Source organism: Pholcus phalangioides, unplaced genomic scaffold (genome assembly GCF_987345545.1).
Source record: "Pholcus phalangioides strain wild (caught in Gottingen) unplaced genomic scaffold, Ppha-v1.0 ptg000008l_1, whole genome shotgun sequence".
Classification (NCBI taxonomy): Eukaryota; Metazoa; Arthropoda; class Arachnida; order Araneae; family Pholcidae; genus Pholcus; species Pholcus phalangioides.
In genome coordinates this window covers 17,819,809-17,845,183 of record NW_028301601.1, presented here as the reverse complement: position 1 = coordinate 17,845,183, position 25,375 = coordinate 17,819,809, and the positions used below count along the sequence as shown (strand labels likewise).

At 35.4% G+C, this 25,375-nt stretch overlaps 1 protein-coding gene across 1 annotated transcript in view; it reads left to right on the top strand.

The window, feature by feature from the left end:
* Positions 1-25,375, top strand: part of LOC149083925 (uncharacterized) — a 41,647-nt gene that overhangs the window by 5,636 nt on the left and 10,636 nt on the right. Inside the window, exon 2 of the mRNA XM_089234303.1 lies at positions 4,895-5,147. Coding sequence (XP_089090429.1) covers positions 4,895-5,147 — 253 coding nt within the window. The remainder of the gene's footprint in view (positions 1-4,894; positions 5,148-25,375) is intronic.

The window sequence follows — 25,375 nt, the reverse complement described above, 5'->3', positions numbered from 1 at the left end:
CTTATCGAAATTATGATGAAACAATTTTAAATTTCTCATCGAAACTGTAATGAGTGATTTTTTTTCTCATCAAAAACGACTTTTATAGTCTAATCGAAATTATAAATGAATAATTTGCTGAGTCTCTACGGAATAATAATAATAAAATATGTGTGGATCATATACCTACCCCATCTCTATAAAGTATTTCTACTTAAATTCAAGGCTCTAACACAGTTTCTCAAACTTTTCATTCCATCGCCCCCTTCTTTATTTTATCTTCTCGTCGACCCCAAACTCAAGCCACCCCATAGGATCCTATACTAAACCCCGAGCGATATTGGTGTGTTCAGTGTTCTCCAAAGTGGGCGATATTGCCCACTTTGCAGAACACTGCTCTAGCATATAAAGCCTGATATATATTTTCTATCCTTTGTCCCCAAAACATTCGTGAGCATTCTCAGAATAATTTCACATATTTACAATCTTTTTTCTTTTTTGGTATAGCTATCATAAACTGAATACGCTATCAAGAGGCTTCATAATATTTTCATGTCAGTTATTTGGCTAATAAATAATTTTTTTTTATTTAGTAATGCCTCTCGTTGAACCTTGGTACCGTTATCATCCTTCGACACTAAAGATAAGTAAATGTCGTATAATGTTTAATGGTACCACGTAATGATATTGCTCAAGGTTGTTGCAATGATTTTTGCTGCATCATTAGGTTGCATTGACAAACAGCTGATACCCAAAGTCTATTAAGATAGATGACTGTATAAGCAGTCGTAAAAACTGGTCGTTACTTATACGATTAACATCAAGAGCTTTGAATCGTATCAGCGCTAAGCATCGGTTTATCCATTAAATTTATCTATTAAACTTGCTTACAAATTTCGTGATGCCATCAATCGTAGAGATAATCAAAAACCAAATCACACAAATACAATTATGGTGAATGTGTAATGAAAAGAGCTTATGAAAAATATTTGTATACTTTGAGGTGAATCAAAAACGGATAGTTAATTAGAAAATATTCTTAAAATTAAAATTATGAAAATTTTAAAAAATATATTTAAAATTAAAAAGTACTAAAATTTAAAAATACATATCAAAATTAGTAAAGAAGAAATTTAAATTTATAAAAATTAGGAAAAAACGAATTTAAATTTATTCAAATTAGAAAAAAAAACAATTGAAATTTATTAAAATCAGTAAAGAAGAACTTTAATTTTATTAAAATTATGAAAGATGAATTTAAACTTAAAATTTGAATTTTTTTAAATTTATTAAAATTAGTGAAGAAGAAATTTAAGTTTTCACAAAATCGATTTTAATTTATAAGACAATAAAGTAATGTGAAGTGACAATAAAGTGTAAAGTGTAGCTCTGTAAAGTTTTGCTATATTTGCGTTCAATGATAGATAGTTTGCAGAGTGAGAAAAGAAAACTCACCTCTGAATTCAGAAAATTGATCGAATCTTATTAAATTGTTTTAACGTTTGATCAAATTCAGAAAATTTGACCGGACATTAAAGGGGTGCAGGAAATTATATCAAGTAGGCATGAGGTCTTGATAGTCTATGACAGGGGTTGTCTCAAACTGTGTGCCGCGACACCCTGGTGAGCCGCCAATTTTTGTCAGGGACGCCTCAGAGTTTCAGCCTAATTACGATGGTTTTTCGAAGAGATTCTTTGTTAACTTGCTCCGAAAAATGGTGGTGCACGGATAAGGGGGCGCCGCGGGTTAAAAAGGTTTGAGAGCCCTGGTCTATGAGTTCAAATAGCCCATATCAGGTGAATACGAGGTTTTATTAAGATACTTCGACCACTGAATTCACAAAAATTGACCTCACACTACTGTGCGTGTTGTAAAAAAAAAAAGGAAATTCATGTCTCCGTAGTGTATTGGTTAATGCTCAAGTCGAATTGCTAGAGGATTGGGGGGTCTGATTCCGCTGCATATTGCCAACTTTTTTTTCTTCCAAAAGTTGGCATTATGCTGGGGATAATTATTATTCTCGGGATGGGGATAATTACTGGGGGGGGGGGGGGGGGGGAGGATTATTCTCTGTAATTAATATTCACAGCGAGTTTTTCATTCACCGAGTAGAATACGGGACACCAGCATGTTGTAAAAGTTTGTGGTCCGTCGAATTGTTTCAGACATTGTACTGGTCCTCAGATTCAGGAAAGTTGAAAAACACTGCTGGGAACCAGCCCGTATACAGACGTTTATTGGCATGGTATCCCGGATAAGCTATCGTATAACCGATTTCTACTGTATTGTGAAACTTATGGCTCATTTGAATATTTTAAGCATTGGACATATTAGGATCCCCGTACCATGAAATTCGGATAATTACTATGAAATTCGGTTAATACGAAACATTTTTGATGTGCTTGGACTTTTTCTTAACGAAGTAAAAATAAAATAAATGGAAAAAAAAAAATATATTTTTTAGCAATACCTATATTACGGTAAATCATTTACTGTAAATGTGATAAATGCGGTTATTATTCATAAAAACCGGTTATTATGCATAATTGCAGAGCATTTCGGCATGTTTGATAAATTTCCGTCCATTAAATCACTTTTACCGGTGATTATGCACAGCACACAAGCGTCGCGGCGTTGGTGAACATGCTAAATCGTACTATATGATATACTATACATGGTAATTCATACATGTATTGTATCACTATATCGGGGTAGGATCGTAAAATTTGTTATCATCGCATATCGGGTCTGAATATATTCATCACACATACTATACTCAGAATTTTTTTTCACATATTTATCAGATTTCACCAATTACACTCTAGGGTATTATGCATAATCACGGGTAAAGGTGATAATTTTTTTACCATTTATCAAATTTACCAACGACTGGTATTACGATAATTTTATGTGAGTGATAAATTTATCAAACTTACCAAGGCGATTAAACTTACTTAACTTACAATAAATTTATCAAACTTACCAAGGCATTCGGTAAGTGTGCATAATAACCGGTTATTATGTATAATAACCGGTTATTATGTATAATAACCCATTTATCACACCGTAACACCTATATTAGAGAAATCCATCTTGCATTTCAAATGTTTTCCTGCAATTTTTGTGATTCGGGTCGAAAACATTATTTTGAACATTACAAAAAAATTTCGCATGGTGTCTCTTGAAATTTATGCTTCCGTGACAGCGCATAGTTATAAAATTCATCTGCATTTCATGTTTCCATCGACTTTCGTAGCTATTATCTGCCATACCGGTAAAGTCATGTTATGTAAGTAACAGATGGTTAGCCTTTGAAAGATCGCAGCGCGATCAATTTCATTATTTGTGAGGCGTGGCACAGGTTACTGTGTAACAGAGCTTGAAATTCGAGCGGGCTACAGGTGCGAGAGCGTCACACGCTACCGATCGAGCCTCCAATTATGCACGAGTGACTTGGGTGATTTTTTTTCCTAGAGCCTATTTAGCCGTATATCCGATGACAATATTGTAAAATATTGTAACTACCCCAAATTGATATTCCTCATTGTAAAGCCAGTGTGGCGAAATTAAATTTAAAATCAATCATGTCACTGAATGAAAATCGAAACGCACCAAAAGAAATGAATATATATGGGCTACGGTAAATGTGATAAATCAGTTATCATACATAATAACCAATAATTATGCATACTTATCAATCGTCTTTGTAAATTTGATAAATCTACCACTTTAACCGGCGAATATGCATAATACAAAAGTTTCATTGATGAATTTGATAAACACGAAAGAAATTATCAATTTTACCGGCGATTACGCATAATAACCAAGTATCGTTGGTAAATTTGATGAACACTTGGAATTTATTATAAATTAGTCTAATGAATATAGTCGCACCCCAATAAAAAGATAAATTTTACCATATTCCCCGATATAATGATACGATATATGCATGAATTAATCGTTTCGGTAAGTTTGATAAATGTATCACTTTTAACCGGCGATCATGTACCCCAGCGTCTTAGGTAAACATGATAAATGGTAATATATTCAACATAGTACGATTTAGCATGCTCTTTACTATGCAAATCACCATTTCGTACTGTTAAATATGTTTAATCAGTCCCGATTTCCACGACAACATTTATTATTTAAATGACCGTACATGTGAGCGAAAGCCGGAATCGGATACAATAAGCTTTGATATCATGAATTTTTCGGAACATCCTTGAAATAACTCCCATGATTTACTACTGTTTGACGGATTCTGAAATCGAACCTCGATATAATGAATTCATATTTACAGATTTCACGATTATATCCTTATATATAACGAATTCCCAATTTCACAAATTCTTTGATTTACAAAATTCTTTCAAGTTCTCATTTAACAATTTTTTTTTAGCTTATACAATCAGACCTCAATATAAAAAACTCCAATTTATCGAATTTTACTGTCTTAAGGCGATAGACGAATTCTACCATTGGACCTCGATATAAAGATACTGTATTTAACAAAAACGATATGATCGTGCCCGGATGTAACGAACTCTCATTAAAAAAACTTCGAAGTCGTACTCCGATATTACGAACTGCTATTTAACAAATTCTTTAATTTGACTAATTTTCACAGGAATGAAAAAAAATCGTTAAATCATAAAATTCATTAAATAGGGCTTTGTTATATCGGGATCACACAATATTTATCACAAATACTACCGAGACTCATTTACGAATTTTTCCACATTTTTACCAAATTCACCAATTAAATTCTAGGATATTATGCATAATCACTAGTAAAAGCGCTAATATGTTTTAGCATTTGTCAAATTCACCCACGATACTTGGGTTTTGTTCATAATCACCGGTAAAAGTGATAAATTATCAAACTTACCGAGCATTTCTATATTTTTGCAGTGCCTTTTTCACTCCCACCCGGTATGCCACCCGTGCCTCCCAGACGTATCGGGCATCCCTACCAGAACCGAACCCCACCAAAGAGGAAGAAACCCCGGACATCCTTCACGAGGATGCAGATATGTGAACTGGAGAAGAGGTTCCACAAACAGAAATACCTGGCTTCTACCGAGAGGGCCACGTTGGCCAAACAGCTCAAAATGACCGACGCTCAAGTCAAGACCTGGTTTCAAAACAGGCGGACGAAATGGAGGTGAGTTGACTAGTAGAAGCCTCAAGAATTTCTTAAAATTATGAATTATTTTGCAGAGGGTATGAGAAAGGACAAGAAAAAGTCATTATTATCATTTTTTTTCCTCCAAGTCCTTACATCAGGAGTCTTCAGCTAATGATGGGCCACACGTGATGCTGAAGGTGTATCGACAGTTCCACACGGTGCATTTTCGTATATGGGGAATTTTGAGGACGATTCCGCAGAGTCCGTTTCAGCATTTGCGAAAACAAAGGGCCCTTCTTGTCTTTCTTTTTCTGTTTTTGCAGTGGCCCGCCAACTGAGCGCTGACCCAGAAGGGAGCGATTGTCCCTCCCAACAGCTGCAGATAACATGGCGAAAAATTAGCCTGTCCCGTAAAATACGGGAGGATCCAACGAACTACACAATGAATCGCCCCTCCCTGCACATTAGACTGGATCCGTGCCGGCAAACAACGAAAAGGTTTACGTCGTTCTAGAATTTGAATGTTTTTAACTGAAAAAAAAAATACACCTTAATGAAAAATATATTCCGGAATTGGTGAAAGAGAAGTTTTAAGAATTAAAGAAGCACAAAATTACTTTCAGAAATAGTTTTAGAATTAGTGTAAAAAGGTATTTTGCAACTCACGAAAATTTGTAATTAAAATATTTTAGGAATCAATAGGAAAAATATTTTTAGAATCAACGAAGAAACCATACTCAGAATCAACGGATAATATTTTCAGAAAGAAATATTTTCAGAATTATTGAAAGAAATATTTTCAGAATTATTGAAAGAAATATTTTCAGAATTATTGAAAGAAATATTTACAGAATTATTTAAAAAAAAAAGTTTTCAAATTAATTAAACAAAATTATGGTTGGTGTTATTCAAAGTGTCACTATATTTTTGTGGCCATACAAAAATCCCGGTTTTAAAGAAAATGTTCCGAGTAAGGGAGTAGAAACACACCGTTTGTTTACAACGTTTATTACCGTTCAACGGCCCATTAAACACCATTTCATACAAAAATTTTGATTTATAACTTAACCCCATAACTAATATATGTATTGGACACAAAATGATATCTATATATAATTTATGTTAAAAAGTTGTTCTTAAAGACAGATGACGTTAAAAAAGCAAAACTAATTCATATCAGTACGCACAATTATAACGAAACCGAAACTATGCTAAAAGGAAACAAAATTTTAAAAAAATGTATTAATTGATGTTTAACTATTTAATTCATTTATTATTGAGCTCAATTATAATAAATATTATTAGAAACACAATTTATAGTAGAAAATTAAAAAAAAATGTAGACAAACATATCGCATAAAATACGCATCAATCAAAAAATTAGTGTTTTAAATCAACGGTAGAGGGCGGAGAGCATAAATAGATTTTTTATTAATTACCAAATTTCTTTAGGTATCCTACTACCTTTCTAGGCACTCTTCTATAAAATCGTGGTGGAGTGAACTTTAATAGCGTTTTTTGACAGAAAGTTTCTTGAAACGGTGGAAACAATAATGTCTTTTGGGGTAGGCTACCTATGTCATTTTCTATGGAAAAGTCATTTTTATGTCAAAATTTAAGAAAAATTCACGCGATATTCGAAACATGATAGCAAAAAATCTTTTCAACTGTACATTGAACTATTGATGATGCAGGTTAAGAACCAAAATTTAAAGAATTGTATGGCATGCTTATAAGATTACACGTAAATTCGTTGACGTACGTGCGAAGTTTTTGAAATTTCGTTTTATAAATCTATATATATAAAATTGATTTTCTGTGTGTGTGTCTGTGTGTGTGTGTGTGTGTATGTGTATGTTCTCTATACAAATCTACAATTTTAGATCGATCGTCGCCAAATTTTGCATATATACCAAATGGGACCCGACTTGAACGATAGGCTACTTTAGAATTTCGTCAGAACAGGGCAAATGCCCCAAATGGTCTGAGTTTCAGACGTGTTTATGTCTTAACAATGGTTTGTCACTTCTTTAATGCTGCCAGTTATGTATAATAGTTTATGCCTTTATAATGGTTTGCCACATTTTCAATACTCTCAGTAATGAGGCTTTTTGAATAGACGTTATAATCATCACCATCATCGCTTTGATGGTCAGGAAAAGGGTGATCCTCATAGAAATCAGTATTAAAATTGCCGATTTAACTGCATAAATACGGAAATTTAGTGGGGGGGGGGGGTTTCCTGCCACATCAATAATTTTAAAAATTAAATTGAATTCTCGATTTTTGAAATATTGAATTCGCTTGGAGATACGAAGCCCAGAAAATTAAGTATGAAGTAATTAGCCGGACCTAATTTTGAGTTGAATATCCAATGCAATAACATTGATTTCAACTTTTTATTTATATCTTCTCAAGCATGAAAATTAAGTTCTCCGTATTGTCTTTTGATATTTATTTGCATAAATTCATATCGTTTAGGATGTTTTTAAAATTAGTTATGGGCCCCGTAAAGTGCATCGAAAAAATTCCACAGCTTTAATTAAGCATTTTTGGAAGCTGAAACAGGCAGAGATGGATGACTTGAAGTTCAGGGGGAGGGAATCGAAATACCTAACACCCATAAAAAAAGGGGGGGGGGACTATTCATTCCTACGTTTCTTTAAATTTAAATTTGTTTATTTCATGAGTCGCGCAGGACGTCGCTATATTGGTTAACTTAGACACGGTTTGTATGTCCCTCAAAGAAAGAGGGGCATGTCACGTGATCCAAAAAAGCCTCATTGAAGAAAACCCGGGCAGCGCCGTATTATAGCTAGTCGTATATAAAATACTTGTATATAGAAGGTTAAATGTGATAAATTTCAGATGTTTGTTCATGGCTTAAACAATGTATGACAAAATATCATGTTAAAATTATTTGAAAATCGATACAATTAATAGATTTTTAGAAATCATGTTTCAAACTCAAGTCAAATATGAAGAATAGCATTCTTCGCATAAAGTTTTTATTCACGGATTACTTGTAGCTACACACGCAACACTAGAGTGGGCGTTACTTCGGTTCTAGACATCATATAAATAAAATAAGACCTGTTTTGGAATCACAAGAAATGGGTCTCATAAAAAATTGAAAAAAAAAATCGATATTTTCTTCCAAAATGATGTCTTAAAAGTAGTCAGATACCTTAACGAAACTGCCATAATTCTTGCATAACATTACAAGTTACTTAAATAACATGTATGAGAAGTTTCAATTCTCCCCCCCCCCCCATTACCTACAATGACGAAAATCAGACTGAGGTAATCGACCTGTTGCCGGAACACGTTGAAAATTTAAACCCTCACGCCAATAGACCAAGTCCCATCAATTTTGAGGCTTTCACGATAGCCGTTCCAAACTCTGCGGCTGTCCCTAAAATATTCATCAAAGATTGAAGATACCAACCCATCTCGGGTTATTTCTATTACAGAAATTCAAAATTTGAAATTTCAGCAGATAAATATCAAATTCAAAAAATCTATGGAAAGTAAAAAAAAAAAAAAAAAAAATGCTTCAGAGAAAATTTATGTCTTACTTCATATTTAAATTTTTTCAATAAATTTTTTCTCCCATACACCTACAAAAAACACAATACGAAGCTGTATTTTCCCGGAACTATATTGCTTTATACGGACGAATCATTCCAAAAAAACAGTGCTTTTTATATTATTCTTGCAACATACCGGGTACGTACGCTCTTTCACTTTGTCTCGTTGGAATGTACTTTACCAGAGTGTAATGGTACCCGAGAGATTCAAGTTGAAACCGCTATTCTTTTTATACGAAATGGGCAAAGCATACACACACACACACACACACACACACAACGCACATTCTTTCAGATATAAAAGTATCCTATGGACTGGCGGTGCTCATTTTTTGCCATCGTTTAAAGAACACTATAGGTCTGACAGCAAGTTTATATTCTGAACACATCTACGTGGAAACAGGAAAAAAAAAATTAAAAAGAAAGTACAGTACCCTACGACGAGTAGAATATTTTATTCGTTCATCGTGGCCAGAAAGAATTCTTAAAGTGCTCTTTTGGGAAATAAATAAATAAAACTATTTCCACGGGCTCCTCTCCCTCAACGAAACAAAATAAGAAAAATACTTGCAAGATACTGATTTTATAAATTACGCTCTTCAAATAAAATACCTTTTTTTTTTTTTTAAATGGGGTTTTTATCTAACGAAAATCCCCGCCCCAGAAAATTTGGAGCTGTTGTGTTGAGAACATGAGATGTCTATACCTTTTTCCACTTTGGTGAAAGTGAGTTATGAAATCTTTTAACCCGGACGCTCTTTCACGATTCGTCAAATTATCTTTTTCGACTTAAAAATAGAATTTTTATTTTCAAGATAGCTATCATTTAATATTACATGAAATGCCTGAAATCTTTCGTTACGGAAACGATGTTTTTCCTGGGTTTTTATAAAGAAAATGCGCTTTATTTGCTTTGATATTAAGGAGAGGGCCGGAATCTTGACTTAGGTTGTTCCTGGCGCCATGATTGGTTGTTAGACTACTTATGTTATAAATATTTATCCAAGCGTTTATAGTTTAAAGATTATGTTCGACTGATTTAACGAAAAAACTGGCCATGATCAATATCAGAGAATATAATGTTTGAAAATCATTTTTAGCCAAGTAATCGTTATTTAATTAAAGAAGTGATTCTAAAATTTTACGCGCCGATTGTCTCCTTGTCCGGTGATTATACAGCTGCATCTCCCTCACAGGAACTATTATTGCATAGGGTAAACTCTATATTACTTTCCACTAAAGAGCAATATCCTCGTGTTGACTCGGCGTCCTTGATAAAGCTCGGCGACTTTCCTTTAAGACGTAGTGGGTATTTCGAGAATCACTGAGTTCAAACATTCTGGGAAAATCAATTTTCACATAAAAGCATTGCTTAAATTTGCATGAAATGAATATTGTTGAAGAGACTTTCACCTAAATTGTAATTAAATAATAAATTTTCTTTACAAGCTATGTTTATGTAATTTTCAGCTGAAAAAAAGCAAAAGGTATTTAAGATATAAGCATTCTGTGGAGGAATAGTTTTTCACCAGGATTTCTTGAAGAGTAATTTTTGCACAACCATTTTTGAAATTTATTGAAGTGGAAGCCATTTTTAGCTGGAGTATTATTAGAAAAGTTATTTCCATCCAATAAATTGTTGGCGAGTCATCGGAAGAGAAATGTTGTTGAAAAGTCATTGATGAAAAATATTGTATAAAACTTGATGCGGAGATATTGTTGAATGGTCATTGGCCAGAAACATTGTTGAAGAATCATTAGAACATTAATACTGTTGAAGAATTATTGGAGCATAAATATTGTTGAAGAAACATTGGAGCATAAATATGGAAGAAGAATCGTTGGAGAATGAATATTGTTGAAGAATCGTTGGAGAATGCATATTTTTGAAGAATCGTTAGAGCATAAATACTGTTGAAGAATCATTATAGCATGAATATTTTTAAAGAATCATTGAAGCATAAATATTGTTGAAGAAACATTGGAGCATGAATATTGAAGAATCGTTAGAGCATGAATATTGTTGAAGAATCATTGGTGCATAAACATTGTTGAAGAATCATTGTAGCATAAACATTGTTGAAGAATCATTGTAGCATAAATATTATTGAAGGGCCATTGCAGTAGCATTGTCGAAATCTTATTGATCTGAAATCTATTGTCTTAGAAGCACTGTTGGAAATTGATTGATGTGAATGCCATTTTCAGCTGGAATATTATTATAAAAGGGATTTTTATTTAAGTATTGTTGAAGAGTCATGGGAGAAGAAACACTGTTGAAGAGTCATTGGTAAAGAAATACTGCTGAAGAATTGAAGCAAAGATATTATTGAAGAATTAATTCACAGATATTGTTGAGGTATCATTGGGGAATAAATATTGTTGAAAATTGATTGACGTGGATATATTGTTGAGGAGTCGCTACATCTAATCTACGAGTCCACGATAATATTCGATAAAAATAGTATTTTACACGTTTTTTTTTTGTCATCAAATTATTAAACTATATCCAATTTTCACGAAAAAGTCGAAATTCTGCCAGAAAAACAATGACTCAATCCCTTAACAAGTTGAGTTATAGCCAATATTAGAAAAGTTAAACGCCGGAAAAATATTCACATAATTTCGAAACCAATTTCGTCTAAACGGAAATCCTCCATTCAATGAGGCGTGTGTGTGTGTGCTAATAGCATGCTAATCTTTATGTATGCATTCTATTAAGTCACCTCCGGTAAGCTAAAGGCTTCATATTTAAAAAAGAAATGCTCAATGAAATTATCTTCAACGCGGGGTCATCAAGTCATTCGGCCTTGCTAGCGGGAGAGAAGTGATAATAAAAGAAATTAATAAAAATAGAATAATGCTTTTTAGAGAAATGAGATGAGATATGAAACTGGGCGTGTCACCTGCTGATGCAAATACACCATGATTGGGAGGGGGGGGGGCGCTCAATTCCCCCGAGGGGCACCATTCGGGTTTATGCGCTGGGCGTTTAATCGCCGCTCACTCGATTAACGAACTCTTTAATCAGTATATTAAAAATCTATGTTTCGTCACTGCTCTCCAACTCGTTTCGAACTCATGAATTTCTTCATTAAAAAATGATGAAAAAAAATAATGAATATTCTCCTGCTCATTATCTATCTCGTGATTATCTAATTTTTTTCCCCTCCGAATGTAAATTATCTCGTAAGAAATTTGAATGTTTTTTGGGAATAAATGTAGTTTTAGCTGGATTTATGAATAGTAAAGAGTTTTGGAAATGTGTGATTTAATTGAGAAAAGAATTGAGAATGATGGAAAAACATGCTTCTTCAAACACAGGGGCTCTAAATTTTTTTCTATGCCGTGACCCAAAATCAACAACATGATCAACTTTGCGACCCATCGACTATTTTGAACTAAAATTTCTTGTTAAATACAGCAGGCTATAATTTCTCATTAACAGAATTTTCGTTAAAACGAACCGTGAAAATGATTTTGGTAAAAATGGAGCTAGTAAAAACGGGTCCACGGTGTCTTAAACGGGTCCACGGTGGGCCAACAGAGTCTGAGCCCTGGGCCCCCGAATCAAACAGGGGGAGGGGGGGGGGTTGGAGCATCAGTTATTGGAAGACTTTAATAATTCTGAAAATTATTTATTTCATGAATTCTGAATTTTCATTAATTCTGGAGTAATTTCTCTTTTTAATTTTCAATTCCTTCATTAATTTTAGAATTATTTTTCACCTACTCTGGAATCATTTTCCATTAATTAAGAAATGTTTTCCGTTAATCCTGAATTGTAAGTGAATGAATTCTTACTCCCGATCTCAAGACCCTCTGCAACTCTCTGAGAATAATGTTAATGAGTCTTGCTTATAATTGCTTAGGATTCATATCCGTATCAAAATTTTCAATGCAATGCTATCCTCAAAATCTTTCGTGGCACCCCTGAATGATCTCCTGGTACTCTAGTGAAATAGTTCTCAAATGGCTGTCCGCAAGAGATTGCTAGGGGTCCGCAGAAATTATTTCAAAAATTCTTTGAAAGAAAATTATTCAATAATTCTTTGAAGGAAAATTATTCAATAATTCTTTGAAGGAAAATTATTCAATAATTCTTTGAAGGAAAATTATTCAATAATTCTTTGAAGGAAAATTATTCAATAATTCTTTGAAGGAAAATTATTCAATAATTCTTTGAAGGAAAATTATTCAATAATTCTTTGAAGGAAAATTATTCAATAATGCTTTTGGAGAAAATGACCTCAGCAATGCTTTTGTGAAAAATTATCCAATAATGCATTTGTGAAAAATTATCCAATAATGCATTTGTGAAAAATCACTTCAGTAATGCTTTTGAGGAAAATTTTCCTTCAGCAGTATTTCAGGTGAGAATTATTTCAACAATTCTTTTGGAAAATATATTTTAACAACGCTTTTAGGAATATCAATTCTTCAATAATATTTCAATCCCTTTGAAAGTGAAAAAAGGGCGCGGTAGCCCGGTCGATAAGATGCTCGCCTAAAATACCAAAGGATGTTATATTTTTAATTGTCGCGAGTTCGATACCCAGTTCGTCCTTGTCAGAAAAATTTCCTGACACAGTGGTACAACAAAAAACGGCGACTTGACCGCAGCACAAATTGCTACCGCAGGGAGTCCCCCATCGAGGGGTTAGCGCACCAACCTTTCGATGAGTATGAAAAACAAGCCTGCCGTTCGGAATCGGCAATAAATTGTAGGTCCCGGTCTAATTAGCCCTCGTGTGCAGAAAATGACCGTGGTGCGACAAAAATGATCAAACGAAAGTGTTAATGGAGTTGTCGTAAAGCTGTTTTCTGTGTATCACACAAAAGTGTGTAGTAAACTACTTTCCAGGGTGAAACGAAGGTATTTTATTCATCAACCAATCAATTAGAATTTTTTTCTGGGAGTAAATGCATTTTACGGTGGTACTAACAACGCCAATTCAGTATAAATGCAAACAAAAACATAAATTTGGTGGTGAATGATGATAATGCCACCTCTCGGTACAACGATAACCTCTCTACAATGATATTTTTTCTTGCAAAGTATCGTTATATCGAGGTTCCACTGTAATTCACAATGAAGAAGCTCAATGAAGCTTCGAGATTATGCAGTTGCGTAAAGCTGTCGCTTTATATCGTAAAACAGAAAAACGATTGAGCCATTTGTTTTGTGTTTCCAATTTTGAACTCTACGACCAGTCCATTGCTGTAAGACAGTCCTACTAGGGATGAAACCTCATAAAACAGAAGTCGATGAACATTTTTGTACGAGGAAACCTATCTCAATGCCCCGAGGAAATACCAAGAAACAAGTGGAAAAAAAAAAGGAATAAGAAGTCATCTTCTTTTTCTTATCCATCATGACCCATCATGCTGGTTTTTAGCTTTGCAAATCGTTCGTCCGTCCCTCCGCCTCTTGTCGGTTCCATCCATTATTACACATGCCTTCACTTAAATGATTCATTTCTCGGGAGGAAATACTAGATGCTGCTAACGACAAGCTCCTTCGGGCACTTATGGAACATGCCCACATACCTTCTTCCTCCAGACCAAGATGGTCATGTAATAGAGGAAAAAATGAGAATGTGTAAATTGCGTCATATCCATCCGAACGGCCGAGCGTTTCCATACACATAAAAAAACGTCGGAACCGATTGCTCTTTTCTTTATATCGATTTAATTACTTTTGATGTGCATTTGTTTGAGCCATATACTGTATACATTAAACTGGCTCTACAAGTTTCCAACTGGTCCGTCTATAGTAGCGTCAAACTTGTCAAGCTGGGCTTCCGTATCAATAATCATTGTCAAACTTTGATTTGAAATTCGGGAAGTTATCCGTTGATGAAATTTGGTTGAGATATCTTCTCTGTCGAATACTGTATATGCATTTTTTTTTTGAAAATGTGAATCGAAAGCAGTCGTGTTCCGATCGAGCTAGGTTTTTTCTCACCCTCATTTGCCTAGGCATGTCGTCCTTAATCTTTTCTACCCTTTTCCAGAGCCCTTGAAATGATTTCCATGATCAAGGGGAACCCCTTGGAACCCAATAATCTCTATGTTCTAACGCGCGGTTGCGCAAACTTTTCGGTCCGTGAACGAATTGACTCCGTGATGGCGTGGGCCAGATTCACGACATGAATACCGTCCGAGAGGAAGAAACTGATGTACCTATTGTGTTGTGTGTATTGATACTATTCTTTAGGGAAACAGATGGAACCCCTTGGCGTGTCTAATTTGGCATTTAGAGCTTCGTGATGGCTTGCTCCTTGCTCCAGGAGGTTGTGCACTTCTGCCCTGAGGAAACTTCAAAAACAATATACACGTGCAAGGGAGTCTAAAACAATCATCTCCATTTCTAAGGAATACAGGAAAAAGTATTAATGCTTTGGGTAGCTGTTGAAACAATCATTTCCAAGGAATCCAAGAAATAATGTTCGTTAAAGAAAAATAAATGATACTTTCGTACTATGGATCTTCAAAAACAATATGTATGTTATAGGGGACGGGTTCTGAGAATCATCTGGAAAATATCCATATTTTAGAGCAGCAGTTTCAACCATTTTTTGTTCTAGACATTTTTGAAATAATATCCACATGCATTCCTGAGATTTTCGAAATAATACCCACGTTTTAGAGAACCCGTGAAATATTATGTGCTCCTTATATTCACTATCATTTTTTGCGGAACTTCTATCAATGTTTCGAGGGGAACCCAATGACTACAAGGAGTTTCTGGTCTAAGCCAAGATATAGACATAGTTAGAGACGTAGTCTTCGGCTTTTCTCAACAAGAAGAATCATATTTGATTGTATGAGTTTGACATCGATTTCTGAAAAGAATTAGTTTATAACTAATGGCGATTGGATCGTTCATTAGGTCGCCACGTTCCACACTCATTTCCATATCAGGTTTATTTTCTTCGGTCTTTTTTAACTTGACGTCTTTTCTGTCATTTTTAATGATCAAAACGCTATGAATCCTTGATTTGCGTTGATGATCGTTTTGATTCTTGAGGGTTATTTATGCGGTCATCTAAGCACTGACGGAACTCGTCGATTTGAGAGCATTTGGTACGATGGCGGAAACTTCCTTTGAAGCCCAACTTCTTAAAAATAATGAGCTCAAATCCGTTTGACATCATTCGGAGTAGTTATATATTAATCAGTTCTTCGTAGTTTATACTTATCATTTGATGAGTGATAAGGTGTTTAATTATCACTTTTTTAGAAACTGTTTACTCATTTTCGGAAAAAAAGATTTAGGTATTTTTTTACGGAAATAAATTAATTTGTTAATTAGGATTAATTTTGTGAATTTAAAGGAAAAATTGTTGCTTATCGAGATTATTTTTGTCATAAGTATTAATATACGCGTTTGCAGTGTAACATAGATTATATTTGATTATTTTAAACAAAACATTTTCTTGCTGCATACATGGCTATCTCCGAAAATCATTGTTAGCAAAGTGATGTTTAAGATGTCATTTAAAGTTAATTTAAAGCAATGACTGAAACTTTTGGTACCATTGGTTTCCTTGCCCTTTAATTATACAGCTGCGACACTCCTTCACAGGAACTATAATTGTTTAAATAGGTAAACTGTGATTTCTTTTAACTACTGTGTATGCACAAAGGAATATTCTCGTCTTGACGCGGCGTCCTTTAAGAGCCTGGTGACGTGACGTGAGGGATACTTTGGGAATCTCTGAGCGAAAAAAATTTTGAAGAAGTCATTTTCAGCTTGATTTTCTTCAAAACATTGCTGAAGTATTTTTTCTCTCAAACATTGTTGAAGTTATTTTCTCCAAAGATATTGTTGAAGTTATTTTCTCCAAAGATATTGTTGAAGTTATTTTCTCCAAAGATATTGTTGAAGTTATTTTCTCCAAAGATATTGTTGAAGTTATTTTCTCCAAAGATATTGTTGAAGTTATTTTCTCCAAAGATATTGTTGAAGTTATTTTCTCCAAATATATTGTTGAAGTTATTTTCTCCAAAGATATTGTTGAAGTTATTTTCTCCAAAGATATTGTTGAAGTTATTTTCTCCAAAGATATTGTTGAAGTTATTTTCTCCAAAGATATTGTTGAAGTTATTTTCTCCAAAGATATTGTTGAAGTTATTTTCTCCAAAGATATTGTTGAAGTTATTTTCTCCAAAGATATTGTTGAAGTTATTTTCTCCAAAGATATTGTTGAAGTTATTTTCTCCAAAGATATTGTTGAAGTTATTTTCTCCAAAGATATTGTTGAAGTTATTTTCTCCAAAGATATTGTTGAAGTTATTTTCTCCAAAGATATTGTTGAAGTTATTTTCTCCAAAGATATTGTTGAAGTTATTTTTTCCAAAGATATTGTTGAAGTAATTTGCAGCTGAAGCATATTGAAGTTATTTTCTCCAAAGATATTGTTGAAGTAATTTTGAGCTGAAGCATTATTGAAGAATTTTCAAAACATCGTTGAAATAATGTTTTCCAAAACATCGTTGAAATAATGTTTTCCAAAACATATTGTTGAAGTAATTTTCTCGAAATATATTGTTGAAGTAGTTTTCAGCTGAAGCAGTATTAAAGAACTGAATTCCCCCAAAAGCACTGCAGAAGTAATTTTCAGCTAAAGTATTATTGACGAATTAATTTTCTCTATATAGCATTGTTAAAGTAATTTTCTCCAAATAATAATTATTATTATTATAAATAATTTTATTGTTGAAGTAATTTTCAACTGAAGCGTTGTGCTTTTTTTTTGTTTTGCAAATTAAAAAAAAAATACATTATTAACATGATAAAATAACGTAAAATTTTATATAATTAAATAAAAACTAATTCAATTGAAAAAAAACTGTTCAGTTCATAAAATGAGACAAAATATTTGAGTTCCAAAAATAAGATTGTGTCAATAAAATCTAAATCTTCACCTCATTTTATTAAATGAACAGTTTTGTTATTTTGAATTATTTTTATTCAAAAAACATTGATTTCATGAGACTTTATCAAAGGCGCTGTTAGTAAAGCATTTTTTTTTCTTGATGTGAGCAAATTTGCAAAAAAGTTAAGTATCGGAGATACGTTAAAAGCACTGTATTGGCATAGCGTAGCGTATAACAATCAAAAATATGTGTAGAAAAATTTTGAAATAAATCAGTGGTTAACTTAAAAAAATTTATGATATTTGTACTGGATCATAGTTTTTTGAGGATTTTTGAAAATGCTGAAAGGTATGAGACCCTGTTTACTTTTCTTAGACTTAAGTTGTAAAGAAACTGAATAATTCAACCAAAATCATAAGGAAAATGAAAAAAAAAAAAGGGGGAATAATTCCTAAACGTTATAATCACATACACTGGCGGCGGAAAACGTTAAAGTCGCAATTTCGTAGTTGAAAATTCACATTATGCTAAAACGGCGGGAAGTGAAAACACTCGAAAGGCATTTGTAGTTAACGACAAAGACAAGACCTTGGTCCGAATCTCCAACGTCGACAAGAAGCCAAAGCAAAAAAAAAGAAGAACCAATAGGGTTATTTCGACCACTCTCTTTAAAATCGGGTCCCAGTACTAAATTATAGGTCCACTTTCTACAAGGAGGCAAAATGGTGGGCATGTGAAACAACGGAACAAATTAAAATGCCCCCCAACTTTCTCTTCCTATGCATGTAGTACTTAAGACGACCAAAAAGAAAAAAAGGAGGAGAGAGAGTGAGGAACCCTTCCAATGATGGTGATGATCTGTCCGGCGCCATGGATTTTACGTATGTACTGTACTTACTTTAACCTCGCACACCAAACGCTTCTGTGGTGATTGCCGTGCGTACCCTGCTCCAGGGTTTGGGTGGAGTTATAAGTATAAGATTATGGCAGAGGGTTTCCGGTGTATTCGGTGCCGTCTTGCTGACTCCAACTAATATCACTGTGTACGTTTTTGTTTCCTTCAAATGTGTATGATCTCGGCGATTATCTTAAGTTTTGAAGACACTTTTTTTTATGTTTTTTTACTGTTGATTTCTGTACGGTATTGGTTAAGGTACTTAAAATTACGTTCCAGAGAAATCGATGTCTCCTCATATATCTCCCCCCTCCCCCCCGTTTTTAGAAGAATTTCGTATTGAACCCTCTCTGTCTCTACCATCAGCACTGCCGCCAATAGTCAAGGGCCAAGGCAGTGCAAGGCTTTACCAGACGCGGTGCCCTATGCCATTATAATCGTTCCTTCACTTTAGTCTGTGGATAAGTCCTTCACTCATTTCTATTTTATAATTTGGATTTTTATGAATATTTTCATTGTTGAAAGGGTTTTATTATTACAGAAAATGATTTGTGCTAATTATATTTTTAAATTTCTATTGTTACGAGTGTGTCACTTCCGTCCTCAACCACCCTTGTCGTACCATTAAAACGGTGTTCAACTCATAGTTTAGCACCGTTATTAATGGCTAAGCTTCTTATTATAGATATATTCGAAGAGGAAATTGTAATATATTTTCGTGTGATAAACCACAGGGTGTTATTATTAAAATTGCAATAGTTTAGAAAATATTTTTCATCTGGTTTTACCCTTTTCCTCCACATCATATATCAGCTATGTAACTTTAAAGGTGAAACATATATATTGGAAGTACTGCAGGTATAATTATGCAAGAAGATCTTCCCAACGGATTAAGACCCCACCTCAAGCCCTTAATTAGCTTCCGCCCTTTTCAAAGTCTGCTCGATTAATGGTAAAAAAGACTATCTGAAGCTCAGTGCCGTCTTAACGCATGGGCCGACCCGAGCACTGCCTGGGAGCCTCAAAGGGACCTCACAAAAATGAGATCCGATTGAAATTTTCTAGAATTTACCAGAGAGGGCCTCAGAAAAACCACTTGGCCCAGTCCCCCATGATGCTCTTAGGACGGCCCTGCTGAATCTGCATTGTTGTCTTTTTTGGCGTGAATACCTCTTTGAAATCGGGTGCCCGTCGTAACCAGCTGGAAACCCGATAAGTTGATCGTCGAGGTTCACTTTGAACGCTTATACCTTACAAAAACAGTTATGGTACGACTGTATTTCGCATATGTCTTACCCTCACTTGAGTATGGCTCAGTGATATGGGGCCATATTCCTGCAGTGATGAGCGTATGTATGTGCGTACGAACGTGCGTACAGAAAAAGTTATTTATTCTTGGATACTCGAATATTCTTCAAAATATGAGCATTTCCGATTCCCATCGGAACATTAACACTGATTCAGCTTCTTAAAAAAATTCATGGCTTAGTGTAACACATACAAACACTATCAAAAGTATTGAAAATATTATACTAAATTTGGAAAAAACCCAAAAAAGAAAGAAAGAAAGTTGATGGAAGTAATGGTGCCTGAATTCTTCAGTATTACGAATTCAAGACGTTAGTTATTTTCAGAACATCTGAAACACACGGACGAGCTCAGTACAAGATTGAAAATTCAGAAATGATTCAGTGGAGTAAGATCGGATCATTTTCAACATGGAATCCTGAAGAGAAAAAAAATATTTATAGGTAGGGAGAAAATGTGTAATGTATAGGAGAAAAATACTCGCGTATACTCAACTGGATATCGATCTGATTCTGACACGTAGGAAAAGACGTGGAAAAAGAGTAGCAAAGAGAAGAAGAAGAAGGCTCAGAGAGAGAGTAACCGCATCAGTCTGAGCACAGGGCCGAGAAGTTGGCTGTGCGTTAAATATTTCAAGCAATCCACTCAATGAAATGGCTGCACGTTCCTATTCCGAGCCTGACTTTTGTAGTTAACACAGTTTCTTATTCTCTTAGGAGGAGCACTTCTCACGTTTTAGGAGCACACCCCGCGATCAGCCCCCCCCCCCCCTGTCCCCTTTGCAAGCCACATTCGATGGTTAGTTACGTTTCCGCGAAGTTATGCCTGGAATTCTGTTGTCACATTCCTCGGAAATAAACTATGTCTGATAGTATTTGCGTGCGTATTCTCTCGAACGTCCCCCCCACCCACCACCTCTCTCTCTTAGACTGAATTTTCAACTGAGGATTTTAGTGTTGCGTTAGGTTGAAGATTCTCCAGGGTATTTTTAGTTCGCTGCTGGCCTATTATTTGTCTCTTGCAACTTCATTCGTTCTTGGAATCAGAATTAAATTCTATTTGTGATCTTTAGCCGTTAGCTATAACGAAAATCGATGTCTTGCAATGCTGAGATTATTTTGCGAAATTGCTTCTTTGAAATTGTCGTTATCGCTGATGTGTTTGGTTGTATCAGCGGTGATCAGACGCGGATCTAAAGCGATGTTTTTTTGGGATGGGCGATTCATTGTTCAGGTTCGTTGAATCATCACTGATTTTACGAGAGCCCGATGAATTTTTCCCTTCATTTTTGGTTTGGCTCTTTGGAGGGGTGGTTGCTCCCATCACCTTTCCTGTGGATTCTCGCATGAGCCGTGGCAGGCTTCTTCAGCTGCGAATAAAGCTTAGGCGGGTATTTTCGGCTACGAATGCTGCCGAGGCAGACACCATCAATGGCGAATAAAGACTAGGTGATATATCCAGCTACAACTGAAGCGGAAATCCCATCAAAAACATTTCATGTAGGAACTGAAGCGTCGAGACTCTTTAGCCGTAAAAAGTTGTGATATCTGATGTAGAGCCAAGTCTAATGCTGTTAACTTTGACACTTCGAATCACAAATCACCCCAAGCCTGTACACCTTTGGTTGAAGATCATTTTGGGACTTTGGCAATTACGCAGCACGTGCTACATCTTACTATGCTATGTAAAATTAAGTCAACGCTAAAAGTACAGATATCTCTTACATAAACAGTATTTGAAGGAGTTTGATTAATGGTGTGAATAATAAAACTTAACCACGGCCGACACATTCTCGTGATGCGTAATTGCCAAGTCCCAAAATGTTCTTCAACTAAAGGTGTACAGCAGGCATCTTCAACCCGTTACTCGCGAGCATCTCGGTGCGCCTTGAAGCACCCAGAGCGCTAGATAATCGTGTCCGATTTCGTGCTCACGAGCACTTGATATTCGTTAAAATTAAACCACTTCGTACAAATTGCATTCAAGGATTGAAATCATCCTAATTTCATGTATTCGTATGTTAAACTTACCGTAAGGGGTGCTCTTCTTTTTGGTGATGGGTGCAGGCAGTGCTCGCGGCTAGAAAACGGTTGAAGGCCTCTGGTGTACAGGCTTGGGGGTGATTTGTGATATCATAACTTTTATGATCAGATATCATAACTTTTATGATCAGATATCATAACTTTTATGATCAGATATCATAACTTTTATGATCAGATATCATAACTTTTATGATCAGATATCATAACTTTTATGATCAGATATCATAACTTTTTACGGCTAAAGAATCTCAAGACTTGGCTTCAGTTTTTACATGAAATGTTTTTGATGGATTTCACTTCTTTTCGTAAATACCGTGGTCCTCTTTTTTTTGACATTGTGTACCGTTTGGACACCGTTTTATATTGTGCTAACACTCTTTTAGTCATTCACATGCTTGCACACTATTTGGGTCACTCACGTGCTTACACATTGTTTTGGTCACTCACGTGCTTACACATTGTTTTGGTCACTCACGTGCTTACACATTGTTTTGGTCACTCACGTGCTTACACATTGTTTTGGTCACTCACGTGCTTACACATTGTTTTGGTCACTCACGTGCTTACACATTGTTTTGGTCACTGACATGCTTTCACACTGCGTGCACACTGCTTTGATTACTCACATGCGTGCACACTGTTTTGATTACTCACATGCGTGCACACTGTTTTGATTACTCACATGCGTGCGCACTGTTTTGATTACTCACATGCGTGCACACTGTTTTGTTCACTCAATACTTACACACCCTCTAGGTAACTCTTCTGATTGCTCATTGACATGGTTCCTTGCATTATGGGTCATTCTTTTGATCATTTACACTTTTGCATGTGCTCTATAACTTTTTTTTGGACATTCACATGCTTTCACACTGCCTAGGCCACTCTTTTGATCATTTATACGTTTACACATGCTCTAGATCACTTTTTTTGGTCATTCATATGCTTACACACTCTCTAGATCAGTGTTTCTTAATCGCCGGGTCACGGACCAGTACCGGGCCCCAACACTAGTCATACAGATCCGTAAGTGATTCACAGTTTCATTTTTCTCATTAATTTATTAATTTCTCGTTAGAGTTGTGTGTATAGCCGAACCTTTCACTTACACAAAAGAGATTTGCCGGGCCGCGGGCTGCCAAAGGTTGAAAACCACTCTGGGTCACGCTTCTGGTCATTCACATGCTTGCTCAAGCTCCGAGTCACATTTTTGCTCACTCACGTGCTTGCAAGCTCTCTAGGTCACTTTTTTTGTCGCTCACTGATCTAGTCTCTAGCTGTCTGGGCAGATGCGGTTTTATTGAGGGTTATACAAATTTTGCCGCCCTTCTGAATTTTCTGTCCTGGGCCATAGCCCGCTAAGCCCACCTGTAAATACGCCACTGACGTTTTTCATCGTAGCTCAGTTTTGAATTGGTAATATTTACTAAAGTCGTGGACAAAGATAACATGCATAACTTATTATTATATTAGGATAATTGTGTTACAAAAATGTGTGTATGTTCATCTCATCTTTTCGTCGTGCATAACTAATACTGGACGTATATTTTAACATTATACAGGCCGAATTCAGATCGTGTTTCATTATTTTTACCTTTCTGATCCCCTTTAGAAATGATATCGCCCGAGAAATTTATAAGGAAAAACATTTATTTCCTGTATGTTTTTTGGATTCGTCTTTGTCCATGAAACAAAATTAGAATTAAAAATTAGATCGTTTTTTCCATCGGAAATTGATATATTTTCTTCATATCACCTATGATAATAGTGATATAATAAATGAAATTTTTGTTTTCGAAATTAACACTGAATTTATATATTGACAGAGCACTAAACCAACACCAATGTCGATATATATAGAAACCATTTTTTCCGGTCTTCGGCAAATATTAAACAATTTCAACTATACATGGCAATCTCTTAGGATTTTTGTTTTTGATGATCGGTGAGTGAGTCACTCTGTCAGTGTCAAAATAACGAAACTTTGAGTTCAAATTTCCCAAGAACTACAAATGATTAAAAAAAAAAAATTAAGAGGTTTAATTGAATTTGTAAAATGCTCTAGATATACCAGGTTTCAAATCTATGAGCAGCTCCAATGCGGAGATATGAAGGTCTCAAAAGTGCCTAAGTGGCTTCCAGGAAAGGATGTTACGGCCGTGCTTGTTTTGCTCGACTTGACGAAGGCCTCCAGATGGAGTAAAGGCAGACATCTTCAACAGTAAATGAAGTAGAGGCAGACATCTTCAACAGTAAATGAAGTAGAGGCATGCATCTCCAGCTGCGAATAAAGCCGAGACAGATATTTCCAGCTGCAAATGGAGCAGAGGTACATATCTTCAGCTGTGAATGAAATCGAGCAGGCACGATCATCTGCGAATAAAATCCAGCAGACATCATCAGCTGCGAATGAAATGAAGGCAGATATCCTTAGCTTCGAATGGAGCGTAGGCAGACATCGTCAGCTGCGAACAGAGCTGAGACAAACATATCCAGTGTCGGATTGAGTGAAGATTGACATCAACAGCCGTGAATGAAGCAGAGTCAGATACCTCCAGCTCCGAATACAGCTGAGACAGACGTATCCAGCGTCGGATTGAGTGAACATTGACATCATCAGCTGTGAATGAAACATCTCCGAGACCGTCCATCCCTTTCGGAAAGAGCGCAAACCATCCCGAGATGGTCTCTTTGGGCGGTCATGTCTCTGTCTGTCTGTCTGTGAATGAAGCAGATTCAAACATTTTGAACTGTGAATTAAGCCGAGGCAGACACTATCAGATGCAAATGTAGTGGAGGAAAACACCATTAGTTACGTTAAATCACCCCATATTTCACGGAACAGAATTTTTTTCCTAATTTTTTGGCTCTTTTAAAGGGTGATTGCCCCGATCCCCCTCCCCCCCCCCGGACACGCACATGGCGGTGATGATTATTCGGTTATTACTTGTGTGTGTGTGTGCGTGCGTTATTTTGTTGTATTTGCTCTGGTCAACCCATGGCCCACACAAGGACTGGGCTGAAAGGGTTCCAACTCGAGGGCCCGGAAACAGTTCGCGCAGCGTTTTTGTTTTTCGTACTGTAAATTCACCAAAGTATGGTCCTGTGAAAAAATATGGTCAGAGGTCTGCCAAAGATATTAGACTAAGGGTCCTGCTGCGGGTGTGGTGAGAAGGGGGGAAGGCATGTGTCAGACCTTGATTTTTGAGATTTTCCCGTTTACCTAATATTTTTGGTCATAACTTACTCTACGATGTCCACACGTTGTGGTGTTTTAATTCTTCTTGATGGTTTTTACGTAGAATGTAGTTGGCGCAAACCTCACACTACACTATTGGTTTTGTTCAGTTGTGCCCCATATTTTCTGCTTAGTCGGGATTACACTATAAAAGTTTGATAAAAATATTTTATAAAACTTGGAAAAAAAACAACAACCTATGGGTTATATATGGCCTGTTGGGTTACAAACCTTTTATAGTTTAATTCCGGCCTTATAGTGATTTTTACGTTGACTATGTTTGGTCATACTGATCATGTCACTTG